The following is a 13,039-nucleotide window of genomic DNA, read 5'->3' on the forward strand; positions in this document are numbered from 1 at the left end:
TGGTTGTGGTGGCTTATGCCTGTAATCCTAGGACTCTGGGAGGCCAAGGTGGGTACATTGCCTGAACTCACAGGTTTGAGACTAGCCTAAGCCAGAGTGTGATGTGACCTCATCTCTAAAAATAGCCGGGCATTGCAGTGAGTGCCTCTAGTCCCAGCTACTTGGGAGGCTGAGGCAAGAGAATAATTGCTTGAGCCCAAGAGTAAGAGGTTGCTGTGAGCTATGACACCATAGCAGTCTACCAAGGGTGACATAGTGAGACTCTGTCTCCAAAAAAAAAAAAAAAATCCTCCTCATAAACCAATATGCTATTACACCCAAGAAATCATAAAACCGATTTAATACCATCATTTAATATGCAGTCATATTGAAATTTTCTTCATCATTCCCAAAATGTTGTTTAGATTATTTCCCGTAATTTTTTTCTTGGTATAGGATCCAGTTAAAATTCATGCATTGCTCTTTCTATCTCTTCAATTTCCTTTACCATTCCCCCGGCTTTTGTCTGCCATGACACTGACATTTTCAGAGAGTCTATATCAGCTGTGTTGCAGAATGTTCCACATTCTAGATTTGTCTGATCATTTCCTCATGATTAGATTTAGGTGTTTTTTTTTTTTTGGACAAGATTATTACACAGGTGAGGCTGTGAAAGCAAATCTAATGCATATGTCAGTTTGTCTCACTGTGATACTACATTTGATCATTTGGTTAAGGTGATGTATGTCAGATCTTGCTTTTGTAAAGGTACCTTATTCCTTCTGTAATTAAGTCATACATGAGATAATACTTTCAGATTATGTGAATATGCTGCTCCCCGATGGCCTTTCACTTAACAGATTTTAGCATGACTTGTCTGAATCAATTATACATCATAAGATGTACAGTCATGCCATCCACATTTGTTTGCTGGTATTACTCTCGAAGAGCTTCCCCTCTCACTTTGCTATTTTTTGTTTATTACTGTGATTCACAGCTTCTTTTTCTTACTCAAAATGTTATAATCCATTGCCATCATTATTCTTTTTGTTGTTGCAACTGTCCTAATTTGATCAGTGGGTGCCCCTTCAACCCAGCTCCTATGTTCTTTTGACATGTTTCCACTGGTTTCATGTATGTCCTTGATTTATGGCACAAGATGTCTTTCAGACTCATTTTATACTTCCTTTGCCCCAAACTGAAAATGAGTTATTTCTCTAAGGAGCCCTGGTCTAGTTCTTTTAAGTGAGGAATGATATTTAGAAAACAGGATCTGTGTGCTCACACTGCTCATTGATACGGCTTTTCCTATAAGTCATTTTGTATCAGTTCATAGAATTTGTCCTCATTCTTTTTTATTAAATAGTATTCCATTGTGTAGATGTTCTATAGTATACTCAATCAGTTTCCCACGGATAAACATTAAGATTATTTTCAATATTTATAATTATTGTAAGTAATGTCACAACAAATAACCCTGTGCTCACGTAGTTTCCTATTTCTGGAGATACACCTTCTCTCTTGAGTCCATTACAACCCATTCTGCCCTTATTAACTCTTATCACAGTCACTGATGACCAATATGGTGCTATTCTCCTGATCTTGACTTCTAAGCAGTATTTGACATAGCTAATTGTTCCTGCCTTCTTAAAATACTTTTTTGCTTGGTTTGCAGAATACTATTCTCTCTCTCTGCTCTCAGTCTTCATTATTGGTCTCCCATTCTCTGACCTCCAAATGTTAGAACATTTTGGGGCTCAATCTTCTCTTCCTTTCTGGATTTACTCCCTAGGAAACTTATCTAGCATCACAGCTTTCCTTACGCTGATAACTCCCAAATCTTAGCCTAGATCTCTATGTCTGAAATCTGCTTATATTTCCATCTCTTATTTGATATCTGATTTGGTGTAAAAGAGAACTCAAATCTGACATGCCCAAAACCAAACCCTTAATTTTCTCTCTAAATCAGCTCCTTTCACCATCTTCTCATCTCTTTAAATGGTAACTCCCTCCGTCTATATGTTCAGGGTAAAAATCATGGAATAATCTTTGGCTTTTCTTTTTCTTGTATCCCTCACATCCAAATTCATCAGCAAATCCTTTTAGCTCTATTTTCAAAATAGATACATAAAATTTGATCCTATCACACCATCTCTACCACTACTATCCTCACCAAATCTACCATTTTATTTGTCTAGATGAATTCAATTAACTTTTTTTTTTTTAAGACAAAATCTCAAGCCGTTGCCCTAGGTATTGCTGTGGGGTCATAGCTCACAGCAACCTTCAACTCTTGGGTTCAAACAATCCTCTTGCCTCAGTTTTTCTAGAGACGGGGGTCTCACGTTTACTCAGGCTGGTCTCAAACTCCTGAGCTCAAGCAATCCACCCACCTTGGCCTCCCAGAGTGCTAGATTTACAGGTGTGAGCCAGTGCGCTCAGCTCAGTTAACTTCTTACCTGATCCCTGGTTCCCAATCCCTATCCCCCAGCTATTCTCAATACAACTAAAAAAACATTTTACAAAATGAATCAGATCTCCCTACTCTTCTCAATACTTTTCATAACTTCCCTTTGTGTGTGTGTGTGAATTTGTTTTTATTGAGGTATGGGACGCAGGGTGGGAAATGTCACTGTGGGATATGAGATACCCTTCGTCACAGGGAATGTCCATTCTAATCTTCCTGGGGAGCTTTGTAGAACTTTTTCTTCTTTTGGGAGCCATTCTTGATGCCTGTAGCCTCTTCCTGCCAGCTGCTGACCACCTCCTCCTTAGAGAAGAATTTCCTCTTTTTCTTAGACACGCTCTTGTTGCCTGCCTCTTCAGGATCACTAACTACTGTTTCCTTCTTGGGTGAAGCTGTCTTCTTTTTCTTTTTCTTTCTTTTTTTTTTTTGAGACAGAGCCTCAAGCTATTCCCCTGGGTAGAGTGCTGTCGCATCACAGCTCACAGCAACCTCAACTCCTGGGCTCAAGCGAGTCTGCTGCCTCAGTCTCCCAAGTAGCTGGGACAACAAGTGCCTGCCACAATGCCTGGCTATGTTTTGGTTGCAGCCGTCATTGTTGTTTGGTGGGCCCGAGCTGGATTTGAACCCGCCACCTTGGGTGTATGTGGCTGGCGCCTTAGCCACTTGGGCCACAGGCGCCGAGCCAGCTTTCTTCCTCTTGGGAGGAAGTACCAATGGCCTCCTCAAGATCACTACTAACCAACTACTCCTTGGAAAAAGATTTCTTTTTCTTGAGTTTAGAAACAGGGATAGACAGGTTGTCTTCATTCCATTCTCCTGAGAAACCTCCTGGGGCTTTTTCTTTTTTTTTTGAGACAGAGCCTCAAGCTATCCCCCTGGGTAGAGTGCCGTGGCATCACAACTCACAGCAACCTCCAACTCCTGGGCTCAAGCGAATCTCCTGCCTCTGCCTCCCAAGTAGGTGGGACCACAGGCACCCACCACAGCACCTGGCTATTTTTTGGTTGCAGCCGTCATTGTTGTTTGGCGGGCCCAGGCTAGATTCGAACTTATCACCTTAGATGTATGTGGCTGGCGCCTTAGCCACTTGAGCCACAGGTGCTTTTTCTTCTTTTTGGGTTTTCCACTGCATCCTCACACTCCTCCTGAGTGCTACTGCTGTTTTCTGAAGAAGCGAAGGCAAGTGCAGTGAGTCGTTTCTTTTCCTTCCTCAAGCATTTCTTCTCCTGTTTCTCCAGGTTCCTAGTGATCTCAGCAGCCGCTTCCTCTGCCTGAACCAGTGATTCCTTCATGACATCCAGATTCTTTTGTGGAATCTCTCCAGTCTGATAGAAGGACAGCTGCTCCTCAACTTGTTCCCAAAGCTTCTCCCCAAATATGCTCGTGGGCACCTCAGAAAAGCAACTGATTAATGAGGCAATACTGCATTTGTTTGCCAGGTATTGGGAGGTTTGGCCTTTTTTCTTGGCAGCTGCTCGGCCAATGAAGGTGGAGTGGAAAATAAGTCCATATTTTGGTGGGTTACCCCTTGTCTTCAGGGCTCTGGAAACTTGGTCCCTTTGCTGAGCCTTGGGAATCACTCAGACACCAGGACTGGCATAGCTTCCCTTTTCACTTAGAATGAAAGCTCAAGCCCTTTGAACAGTCTTTAAGTCCCTACACTGTCTGGCTTCTGGTCTCCTCTGGGTCCTTATTTCCACCTGCTTTCCCTATCTCTCACTTGTTCTTTGAACATTTCAGGCACATTCCCAGTTTAGGACTTTTGTACCTGTTTCATCTGCCTAAATACACACGCTTCTTCCTTACTTCCTTAAGGGTTTTTGTTTACAGCTGGGGAAACTATATAGAATCGGAGAGAAGATTCAGGGATCTAACAGCTTCTTGAACAGCTTTCACCCAATTCTTTTTACTTTAGTATCACCCCTTCACCTCTAATATCCAGAGCTTTGAGAAATCCCCCACATAAACAGGATTCATTCTGTTTATACGGGACCCCATCTTGTAAGCTTGCAACTTAAAAAACAAAACCAAAAAAACTATTATAGCTTTAGTCAGGATTTGACAAGGAACAAAAGTATATGTTATTCTGCCATCTTAATGTAGACATTTTAAATTAATTTCATTTTAAAATATATACGAGGTAAGATAATTAAATTCATGAACTAATCCTAGAAAAAGTGCTACATACTTCATTGCTGAATATCCCTATGGTCACCTTCAAAGTATTCCCCTTAGGAAGCTATGCACCAACACCAGCACCTAGTCCAACCTTCAAAGCACTTTTTAAAAGACAAGTTTATGAGCTTAATTGTTAGATCTCATATGACAACAGCTCTGATGACCATTTCGGAAGAGTTCCACAACTGCTTTGAAGGGTAGACTAGATGCTGGTGTGGGTGTGTAGCTCCCAAGGGAAGTACTTCAAGGTGACTGTGATGATATTTACCAATGAAGTATCAGGCACTTTTGCTAGGATGAGTTCACAAACTCAATTGTCCAACCTTGCATACCACAAGGCACTTTCAGAAGGGCAAAATGTTTTATAAAAATAAGACAGAAGTATAATTTTAAAAAGTTCATAAATATAAGAACTAATAATTAAGTATGTATTATTCTATTCTTATTTTTAATATGTAACACATATATTTTTCTACACATTCAGTACTTCATAAAAACAGGATACTACGATCAAATCTATTTGCACAATTTGTGGTAATTCCAAATCATTTGGTCTTACAAGAGAATACTGTATTTTTGAAAAAGCAGAACCCTGCTCATAATTTTAAAAAGAAAATAAAAGCGACTCGGCACCTGTAGTTCTGTGGCTAGGGTACCAGACACATACACCTGAACTGGCAGGTTCGAATCCAGCCCGGGCCTGCCAAACAACAATGACAACTACAAACAAAAAATAGCTGGGTGTTGTGGCAGGTGCCTGTAGTCCCAGGGGAGGCTGAGGCAAGAGAATCGCTTAAGCCCAAGAGTTTGAGGTTGCTGTGAGCTGTGATGCCATGGCACTCTACCCGGGGTGAGAGCTTGAGACTCTGTCTCAAAAAAAAGGAAAAGAAAAGCAACCAAATTCCACTTATTACAGACATCATTCTAGGATATCACTTTAAAATCTGAAGTGCCCAAGGAACTGTACCTATAGAAAAATAAATTAAGCAGTGGCCTTTCTCACTTAATTCTAATTTACTCTAAATGAAAAAGGTGATTTCAAAGTACATCTTTTTATACCACCAGATAAAGCAAATAAAAAGCATTATGTATACATCAACCACAACAATAACAAACGACATAATTATCATAAATATATTATCATTGATGTTACTACAGCAAGCTTCTACAAACTTAGCAACTAAAAGCAAAACTTACCTGTCTAAGAATATATCTGGGAGTGGTGGATAAGTCTGCATGTCAGGCACTCGCTCATGGACTATAACCATAATGAAAGATGTAAATCCAAATACTATAAAAACATATATACAACTCAGTATGGTCTTCCAGTACTCTGGGTCCAATCTTCTAATAGAGTGTTTGTTTTTACCATTCATGTACTGATACTGATCAGAATTCAAGTCAGTGATGGGTCCATCACAGTCATGTGAAAGCTCCCCATTACAGAGCCAGTCTGCACTCTGAAGAGAACTGATGAAAGGAGTCATGGAACTCATGGGACTGTCACTGTTGTAGCCCATTTCTTCTAAGACATCGATATGTATTTTTTGCAATTTTCGGACTGAGAGCATTAACCTTTTAATGTCCCCTAAGACTTTGATTTCCAGAGGAGGAGACCGAAGATCATATTCAGTCAGTGTTAGCAATGTGATTCCATCAAGTCGGTGCTTATTGCATAAAATGTCTACATATTCAAAAAAGCCTTCATCCTTCAGCCACACAGCTACATGCTTGGTAGTCCAGCGGCGAATGCAGAGTTGATTAGGACCTGCCATTTCCTCCTTCACTGCCTGTCAAACAAAAACAGGAACATAAAACAAACACTTTAGTGTGTTCCAACAACTTCTTTAAAGACCAAATACACACAAACATACCCGAAACAGGATAGACTGTCTTATTGGCTTCTACAGTGAAAGCAAAAAATTTTCAGTAATGAGTGGTTTAAAAACCAATAGATTAACATTCTAATAATATTACGCATGTAACCCCAATAGCAAAAGGAAAGCTAATGACCAAATGTTTTACATAAAGTTATTTTACCATGGCTTTTCCACAGCATATTAGCTATAACTTAGTTAAAAAGACTATTCTAGAGAACAGTTCAGAAAAGTCCCATTTTAATACTTTTCATAAAATTAAGATATATAGCTGAGCACAGTGGCTCGTGCCTGTAATTCTAGCACGTAGGGAGGCCAAGGCAAGAGGATTGCTTGAGAACAGGAGTTTAAGACCAGCATGAGCAACCCAGTGAGACCCTTTCTCTACAATCAAAAAATAGAAAAATTGGCCAGGCATTGTGGTACTCCTGTAATCCCACCTACTTAAGAGGCTAAGGCAGGAGGATCACCTGAACCCAGTAATTTGAGGATTTGTTATATGCAAAAAAATCAAATTTCTAAAATCTTCATGTTCATGGAAAATGTACCTCCCTATCCAAGGGGAAAAAACATAAATAGATAACTGTCATTCCAGGAAACCCTTTAGATTAAGCATATTTCTAACAACTATACATGATTTCTAGAACAGACATAAAGTCTTTAAACTAGACATAAATATTAATTAATAATAACTCAATTCCCTCTAGCATTTCATTCTTAAATTATCACTGGGATTTTAGTGATCAGATTTTTAAAAGAAAACTATCTATCACTTCAAATATACTCATAAACTTGATGACCCAAACTTTATAATGCAAGATAAAAGCCAATAATGTGCTACATTTTAAAAAGTACTAATAATTTTTACTACTTTCATCCCACATAGCTGTTTATGATCTTTTTCTATTCTAAAACTTCTAGTTTCTTGAGCCTATATAAAGAAATATGTATGTACCTACTACCCAACTTGAAAAAACTTAAGTAGCTACAATACAAATGATCTGGGGGTTTTGTTTGTTTGTTTGTTTGAGACAGCTGTCGCCCTGGGTAGAGTGCCGTGGCATCACAGCTCATAGCAACCTGCAACTCCTGGGCTTAAGTGATTCTCTTGCATCAGCCTCCCAAGCAGCTGGGACTACAGGCACCCCCCACAACACCTGGCTATTTTTTGGTTGTAGTTGTCATTGTTGTTTGGCAGGCCCAGGCTGGATTCTAACCTGCCAGCTATGATGTATGTGGCTGGCACCTTAGCCGTTTGAGCTTCAGGAGCCGAGCCTGATCTGTTTTTTAATGTTGATTGTTAGTTGTTTTTTTTTTTTTTTAGAGACAGAGTCTCACTTTTTGCCTTTGGTAGAGTGCCATTGCATCACAGCTCACAGAAACCCTCAACTCCTGGGCTTAGGTGGTTCTCTTGCCTCAGCCTCCCGAGTAGCTAGGACTACAGGCACCTGCCACAATGCCTGGCTATTTTTTTGTTGCATTTTGCCGGGGCTGGGTTTGAACCTGCCACCCTCGGTATATGGGGCCATGCCCTACCCACTAGCCACAGGCACTGCCCATTGTTGATTATTAAACAAATATGTTCCTTTTGTGAAAATTTGTCAAGTTGGGTACTACATTTTTGTCTATATATGTCAAACTTTATTTTAGAAGTTTACTCGGCTTGGCGCCTGTGGCTCAAGTGGCTAAGGCGCCAGCCACATACACCTGAGCTGGCAGGTTCAAATCTAGCCTGGGCCCGCCAAACAACAATGATGGCTGCAACCAAAAAATAGACAGGCGTTGTGGCGGGCGCCTGTGGTCCCAGCTACTTGGAAGGCAGCGGCAGGAGACTCGCTTGAGCCCAGGAGTTGAAGGTTGCTGTGAGCTGTGATGCCATATCACTCTACCCAGGGTGACAGCTTGAGGCTCTGTCTCAAAAAAAAAAAAAAAAAAAAAAAAAAGAAGTTTATTCTAAAAAACAGAACAAAACATAAATACAAATGTTCTTTCCTGAAGGACAAACAAATGTTCTTTACCATGTTCTGATGGCATTTTCTCTCCTCCCAGATGCTAAACACTCCTGATTTACATGTTTATTGTTATCAAAATGCATAAAAATGCATTTTTGGGTTTTTTATTAATTATTTTTTATTAAATCGTAACTTTGTACATTGATGCATTTACGGGGTTCAGGGTACTGCTTCGATATACAATGTGAAATGTTTACATTGAATCAAGTAACACAATCATCACAATTATACTCATTACTTAATAGTTCTGAAATGTATCACTGCATCATGCACATTAGGTGAAGTCCCCCCAATACCCTCCCTTCTCTCTCTCCATCGCTCTCTCTCCTCTTCCCTTCTACTTTATGAAGTATAGTTATGTTTTGCCATTCGCATAATTGTGTAGGTGGTTATATATTGATAAAAATGCATTTTTGGTGGTGGAAAACCTTTTATACTTTCTTGTGCTGAATATTGTTCTGCATTCTCCCCTAACCCACACAAACTCTTCACATGAAGACTTATAATCATTTGATACTGGCAGAAAATACATGAGCACCACTTATATCAAAACAAGAAACATGCTTGGTAACATTCACCCATAGATGAATGCCATGAAAACGTCAGTTAATCCTTAAGTATTTATTTCTTTCTTAATAAAAACCAATCCTAGTTTTTGGAAAGCTTAAATCATATTTTGCTTCTAAATTGAGCTTTAAAAATAACAACCCATAGTTTTTTAGTTTTTGAAAATTAAAATCACATCCATCTACAAGAAGTCTATATTTTTTAAAAAGTTGTCTAATTCTCATATGCTATAGAGCAGTGATTTTCATCTGGTATGCCATGAGAGGATCTTAGGTGTGCTGAGAAAATTTTTAAAGAGCATTAATTAAATTCTTTTTGACAGAAGTTCAAAGCACAGTGAGTATAGTCTTTTTTGAATTGTTTTTTTTTTTTGATAAACATAATTTAAGTGTACCATAAAATAAAAAAGGTTGAAAAACACTGCTAGAGTTACAAAAACTCTTACTCAACTCTTTTTAGCTATAGTATCACTACTCCAAAGGTCAAAGAATTATGACTTACTCACTTTAACACACGGAATTTACACATTATTGTATTACATATTGTTTTACATGATTTATTATGTATCATATATAAATTTCCATTAAAAACATGATTTTGCTACATTTCAGTTCACACACATAACTATTACAGATGGTTTCGCCCTACCAACTACATACGTAGCTTCTTTTCCTAAGGTATGCTCTGTTATTTTATCCTTGGACATCCAATAACCACGATACAAACTCTCCAGCAGTCATGATGTAGTAAATCTGAGAGAAAAGCGCCTCTCGTACTTAAGAAGGACAGATTTCTTCAGTCATTTTATTTCTATTCTGCGACATTCCCCTTTTCTCTAATAGCTTACCACCAATGGATTCCATGTCACTCCCATCCTTGCAGTATTATTCTTTAGTACAGTTTCATCTCATTCTCTGCTCAAAATCATTCTTCTCTTCTCTTATGGTTTTCTCTTTTCCTGTCTTAGCGCACCACTTCTTTACAACCTCAACCAGGCTAAAGGCTTTGATGCTGATGTTTTAGCTGCTAGAAAATATGTTATATCATATAAGGAAGCCTCCTAGAAGTCTCTGAGCCTGCGATGGGAATGCCCTAAAAGCATGAAACATTCCACTGTTGTGCTTTATCAGGTCCATGCATGTCCTTTAATTGAACTACATAATAGAGACCCAACTAAATCACTACTTAGCTAACACTGTGAAAGCCTACATTAAAGAGGTATATTAAAAGATGATCAAAAGCTCTAGGGCCAATTTAATATTTATGTTGTGGCCATAGGAATTACAGGGAAAAACAGGAGACTTTGAATGAAGAATATGACAGAGATTTGTACAAATTGATAAAATAAGGAAATTAGGTTAGTAAATGTTTAAGAACATTAAAAATGCAGCTTTAACCAATATTTGATATAAATAAAATATAAGTTAAAGGGACAGTTGCTTCTGGCCAAGACATAGTAACAAGGACCAGATTTATCCTCCAACCTCAATCAACCAAAAACAGACAAAATACATGAAAAAAAAAGTTTCAAGGGGTGGCACCTGTGGCTCAAAGAGTAGGGCGCTGACCCCATATAGCAGAGGTGGCAACGGGTTCAAGCCTGGCCCCAGCCAAAACTGCAAAAAAAAAAAAAAAGGTTTCAAGACACTGAGTATCAGACAAATCCCTCAGAGATAGGAAACAAATAAAGTGAGCCCTAGTGCCCCAGCTTACTACCTGGAGAGCTTCCCACGCTACAAGAGATACAGTATGGGAACCCAAAGAGAGGAATGGCATACTCACTGAATGGAGGAGATAGAGCTGAGAATCTAGAGGGATCAAGGTGGCTGGATTTGTGGGACAAAATACTGTAAAGGAAAGAGCTTCTCAAAGAACTCCAGAGAGCTATATAAGGTCTCTCTTGAATAATTAGTCAAATGCTCATCAGCACATGTGTGTAAGGAAACTAACCAAGACTAAGGGAAGACCACCGAAAAGGATTCCCAGCACTCACACAAGGCCAAGAAAAGTGCCTATCTGAAAAAAACCCAGACTGAGGGTGACGCCTGTGACTCAAAGGAGTAAGGCGCCGCCCCATATGCGGGTTCAAACCCAGCCCCGGCCAAAAACCACAAAAAGAAAAAAAAGGAAAAAAAACCCCAGACTGAAAAAGTCTTACGGCTTTGGGTAGAGTATACAGAAAGATCTGACCATAGTACTTTTACCAGCAGTTTTCAACTAAGGGTAATTTTCCTCTCTGCCATGGGACATTTGGCATTGTCTAGAGGAGACATTTTTGGTTGTCACATCTGGCAGGTAGGGAGGAGCTGCTACTGGCAGCCAGGAATGCTGTTAAACATTCTATTAATGCACAGGACTACCTCCCCACCAACAAAGAATGATTAGACCCAAAATGTCATAGTGTTGCTATAAAGAAACCCTAATCCTACAGAGACATGTCTAGCCTAACAAATCCTTTTCTTTTTGGAGACAGCATCTCACTCTATCACTCCAGCTAAAGTGCTGTGGCATTATCATAGTTCACTGTAACCTCAAACTCTTGGGGTCAAGCCATCCTCCTTCGTGCCTCAGTCTGCCAAGTGCTAGGACTACAAGCATGTGCCACCACACCCAGCTAATTTTTCTATTTTTTTTTTTTTTTTTGTAAAGACAGGATCTCTCTCTTGCTCAGCAGGTCAAACTCTTGAGCCCAAGCAATGCTCCCATCTCGCCCAGGATTATATGTGTGAGCCACTGCACCTGGGCTCTGTGTCTAACAAATCTTAAAAGGAAGACTCAGGCTTGGTGCCCGTAGCACAGGCGTTATAGCGTCAGCCACATGCGCCGAGGCTGGTGGGTTCCAACCCAGCCTAGGCCAGCCAAATAGCCAGGAGTTGTGGTAGATGCCTGCAGTCACAGCTACTTGGGAGGCTGAGGCAAGAGAATCACTTAAGCTCAAGAGTTTGAGGTTGCTGTGAGCTGTGACGCTACAGCACTCTACCGAGGGCGACATAATGAGATTCTGTCTCAAAAAAAAAAGGAAGACTGAAAAAGATCAAATTGTTTCTAAGTATGTAACTGCATCCCTCAACAAATCTCAAGAACATTAACAGAAATACAAAAGTATTCAGAACCCAACAATAAATTCAAAATGTCTGTCATAGAATCAAAGATTATCAAGCATGCAAAGAAAAGAAAAAGCAGAAAACTATCACTTATAACGAGGAGAAAAATCAATCAATCAAAATCATCCCAGAACTGACAAAGATAATAGAATTATCAGATAAGGAAATTAAAAAGTTATGATAATTGTGTATTACATATGTTCACAAAGTTAAATAGAGAAATAGATAAATAAAAAGATCCAACTCAAATTTCAGTTTTTTTTTTTTTTTAAGACATAGTCTATGTCACCCTGGGTAGAGTGCCATGGTGTCACAGCTCACAGCAACCTCAAACTCCTGGGCTTAAGTGATTCTCTTGCCTCAGCCTCCCAGGTAGCTGGGACTACAGGCTCTCACCCCAACGCCTGTTTATTTTTGTTGTTGCAGTTGTCATTGCTGTTTTTAGCTGTCCCAGGCTGAGTATGAACCCACCGGCCTTGGTACATGTGACTGGCACCCTACCCTCTGAGCTACAGGCATGGCCACCAACTCAATTTTCAAGATAAAATGACATATTGATGATGAAAAAGATGCTAGATAGGATTAATAGCTGATCAGACACTGCAAAAGGTAAGAACAGTAAATGTGAAAACATAACAACAGAAACTACTTAAAATGAAACACATAAGAAAAGAGAATCTTAAAAAAGAGAATAATTAGGCTTGGCGCCTGTGGCTCAAGCGGCTAAGGCGCCAGCCACATACATCTAAGGTGGCGGGTCTGAATCCCCAGCCCGGGCCCGCCAAACAACAATGATGGCTGCAACCAAAAAATAGCCGGGCGTTGTGGCGGGCGCCTGTGGTCCCAGCTACTTGG

The 13,039-nt window shown here is 39.7% G+C and overlaps 1 protein-coding gene across 3 annotated transcripts in view; it reads right to left on the bottom strand.

Moving 5' to 3' along the window:
* SAMD8 (sterile alpha motif domain containing 8) overlaps positions 1 to 13,039 on the bottom strand; it is a 64,459-nt gene that overhangs the window by 23,005 nt on the left and 28,415 nt on the right. For all 3 annotated transcript variants that reach the window (XM_023509635.1, XM_012801331.2, XM_023509634.1), the window contains exon 2: positions 5,822 to 6,414. In XM_023509635.1, the coding sequence (XP_023365403.1) occupies positions 5,822 to 6,399 (578 nt within the window). In that variant the 5' untranslated portion in view covers positions 6,400 to 6,414. The remainder of the gene's footprint in view (positions 1 to 5,821; positions 6,415 to 13,039) is intronic.

The sequence above is a fragment of the Otolemur garnettii genome, unplaced genomic scaffold (genome assembly GCF_000181295.1).
Source record: "Otolemur garnettii isolate 467f Iridium unplaced genomic scaffold, OtoGar3 scaffold00008, whole genome shotgun sequence".
In the NCBI taxonomy this organism is placed as follows: Eukaryota; Metazoa; Chordata; class Mammalia; order Primates; family Galagidae; genus Otolemur; species Otolemur garnettii.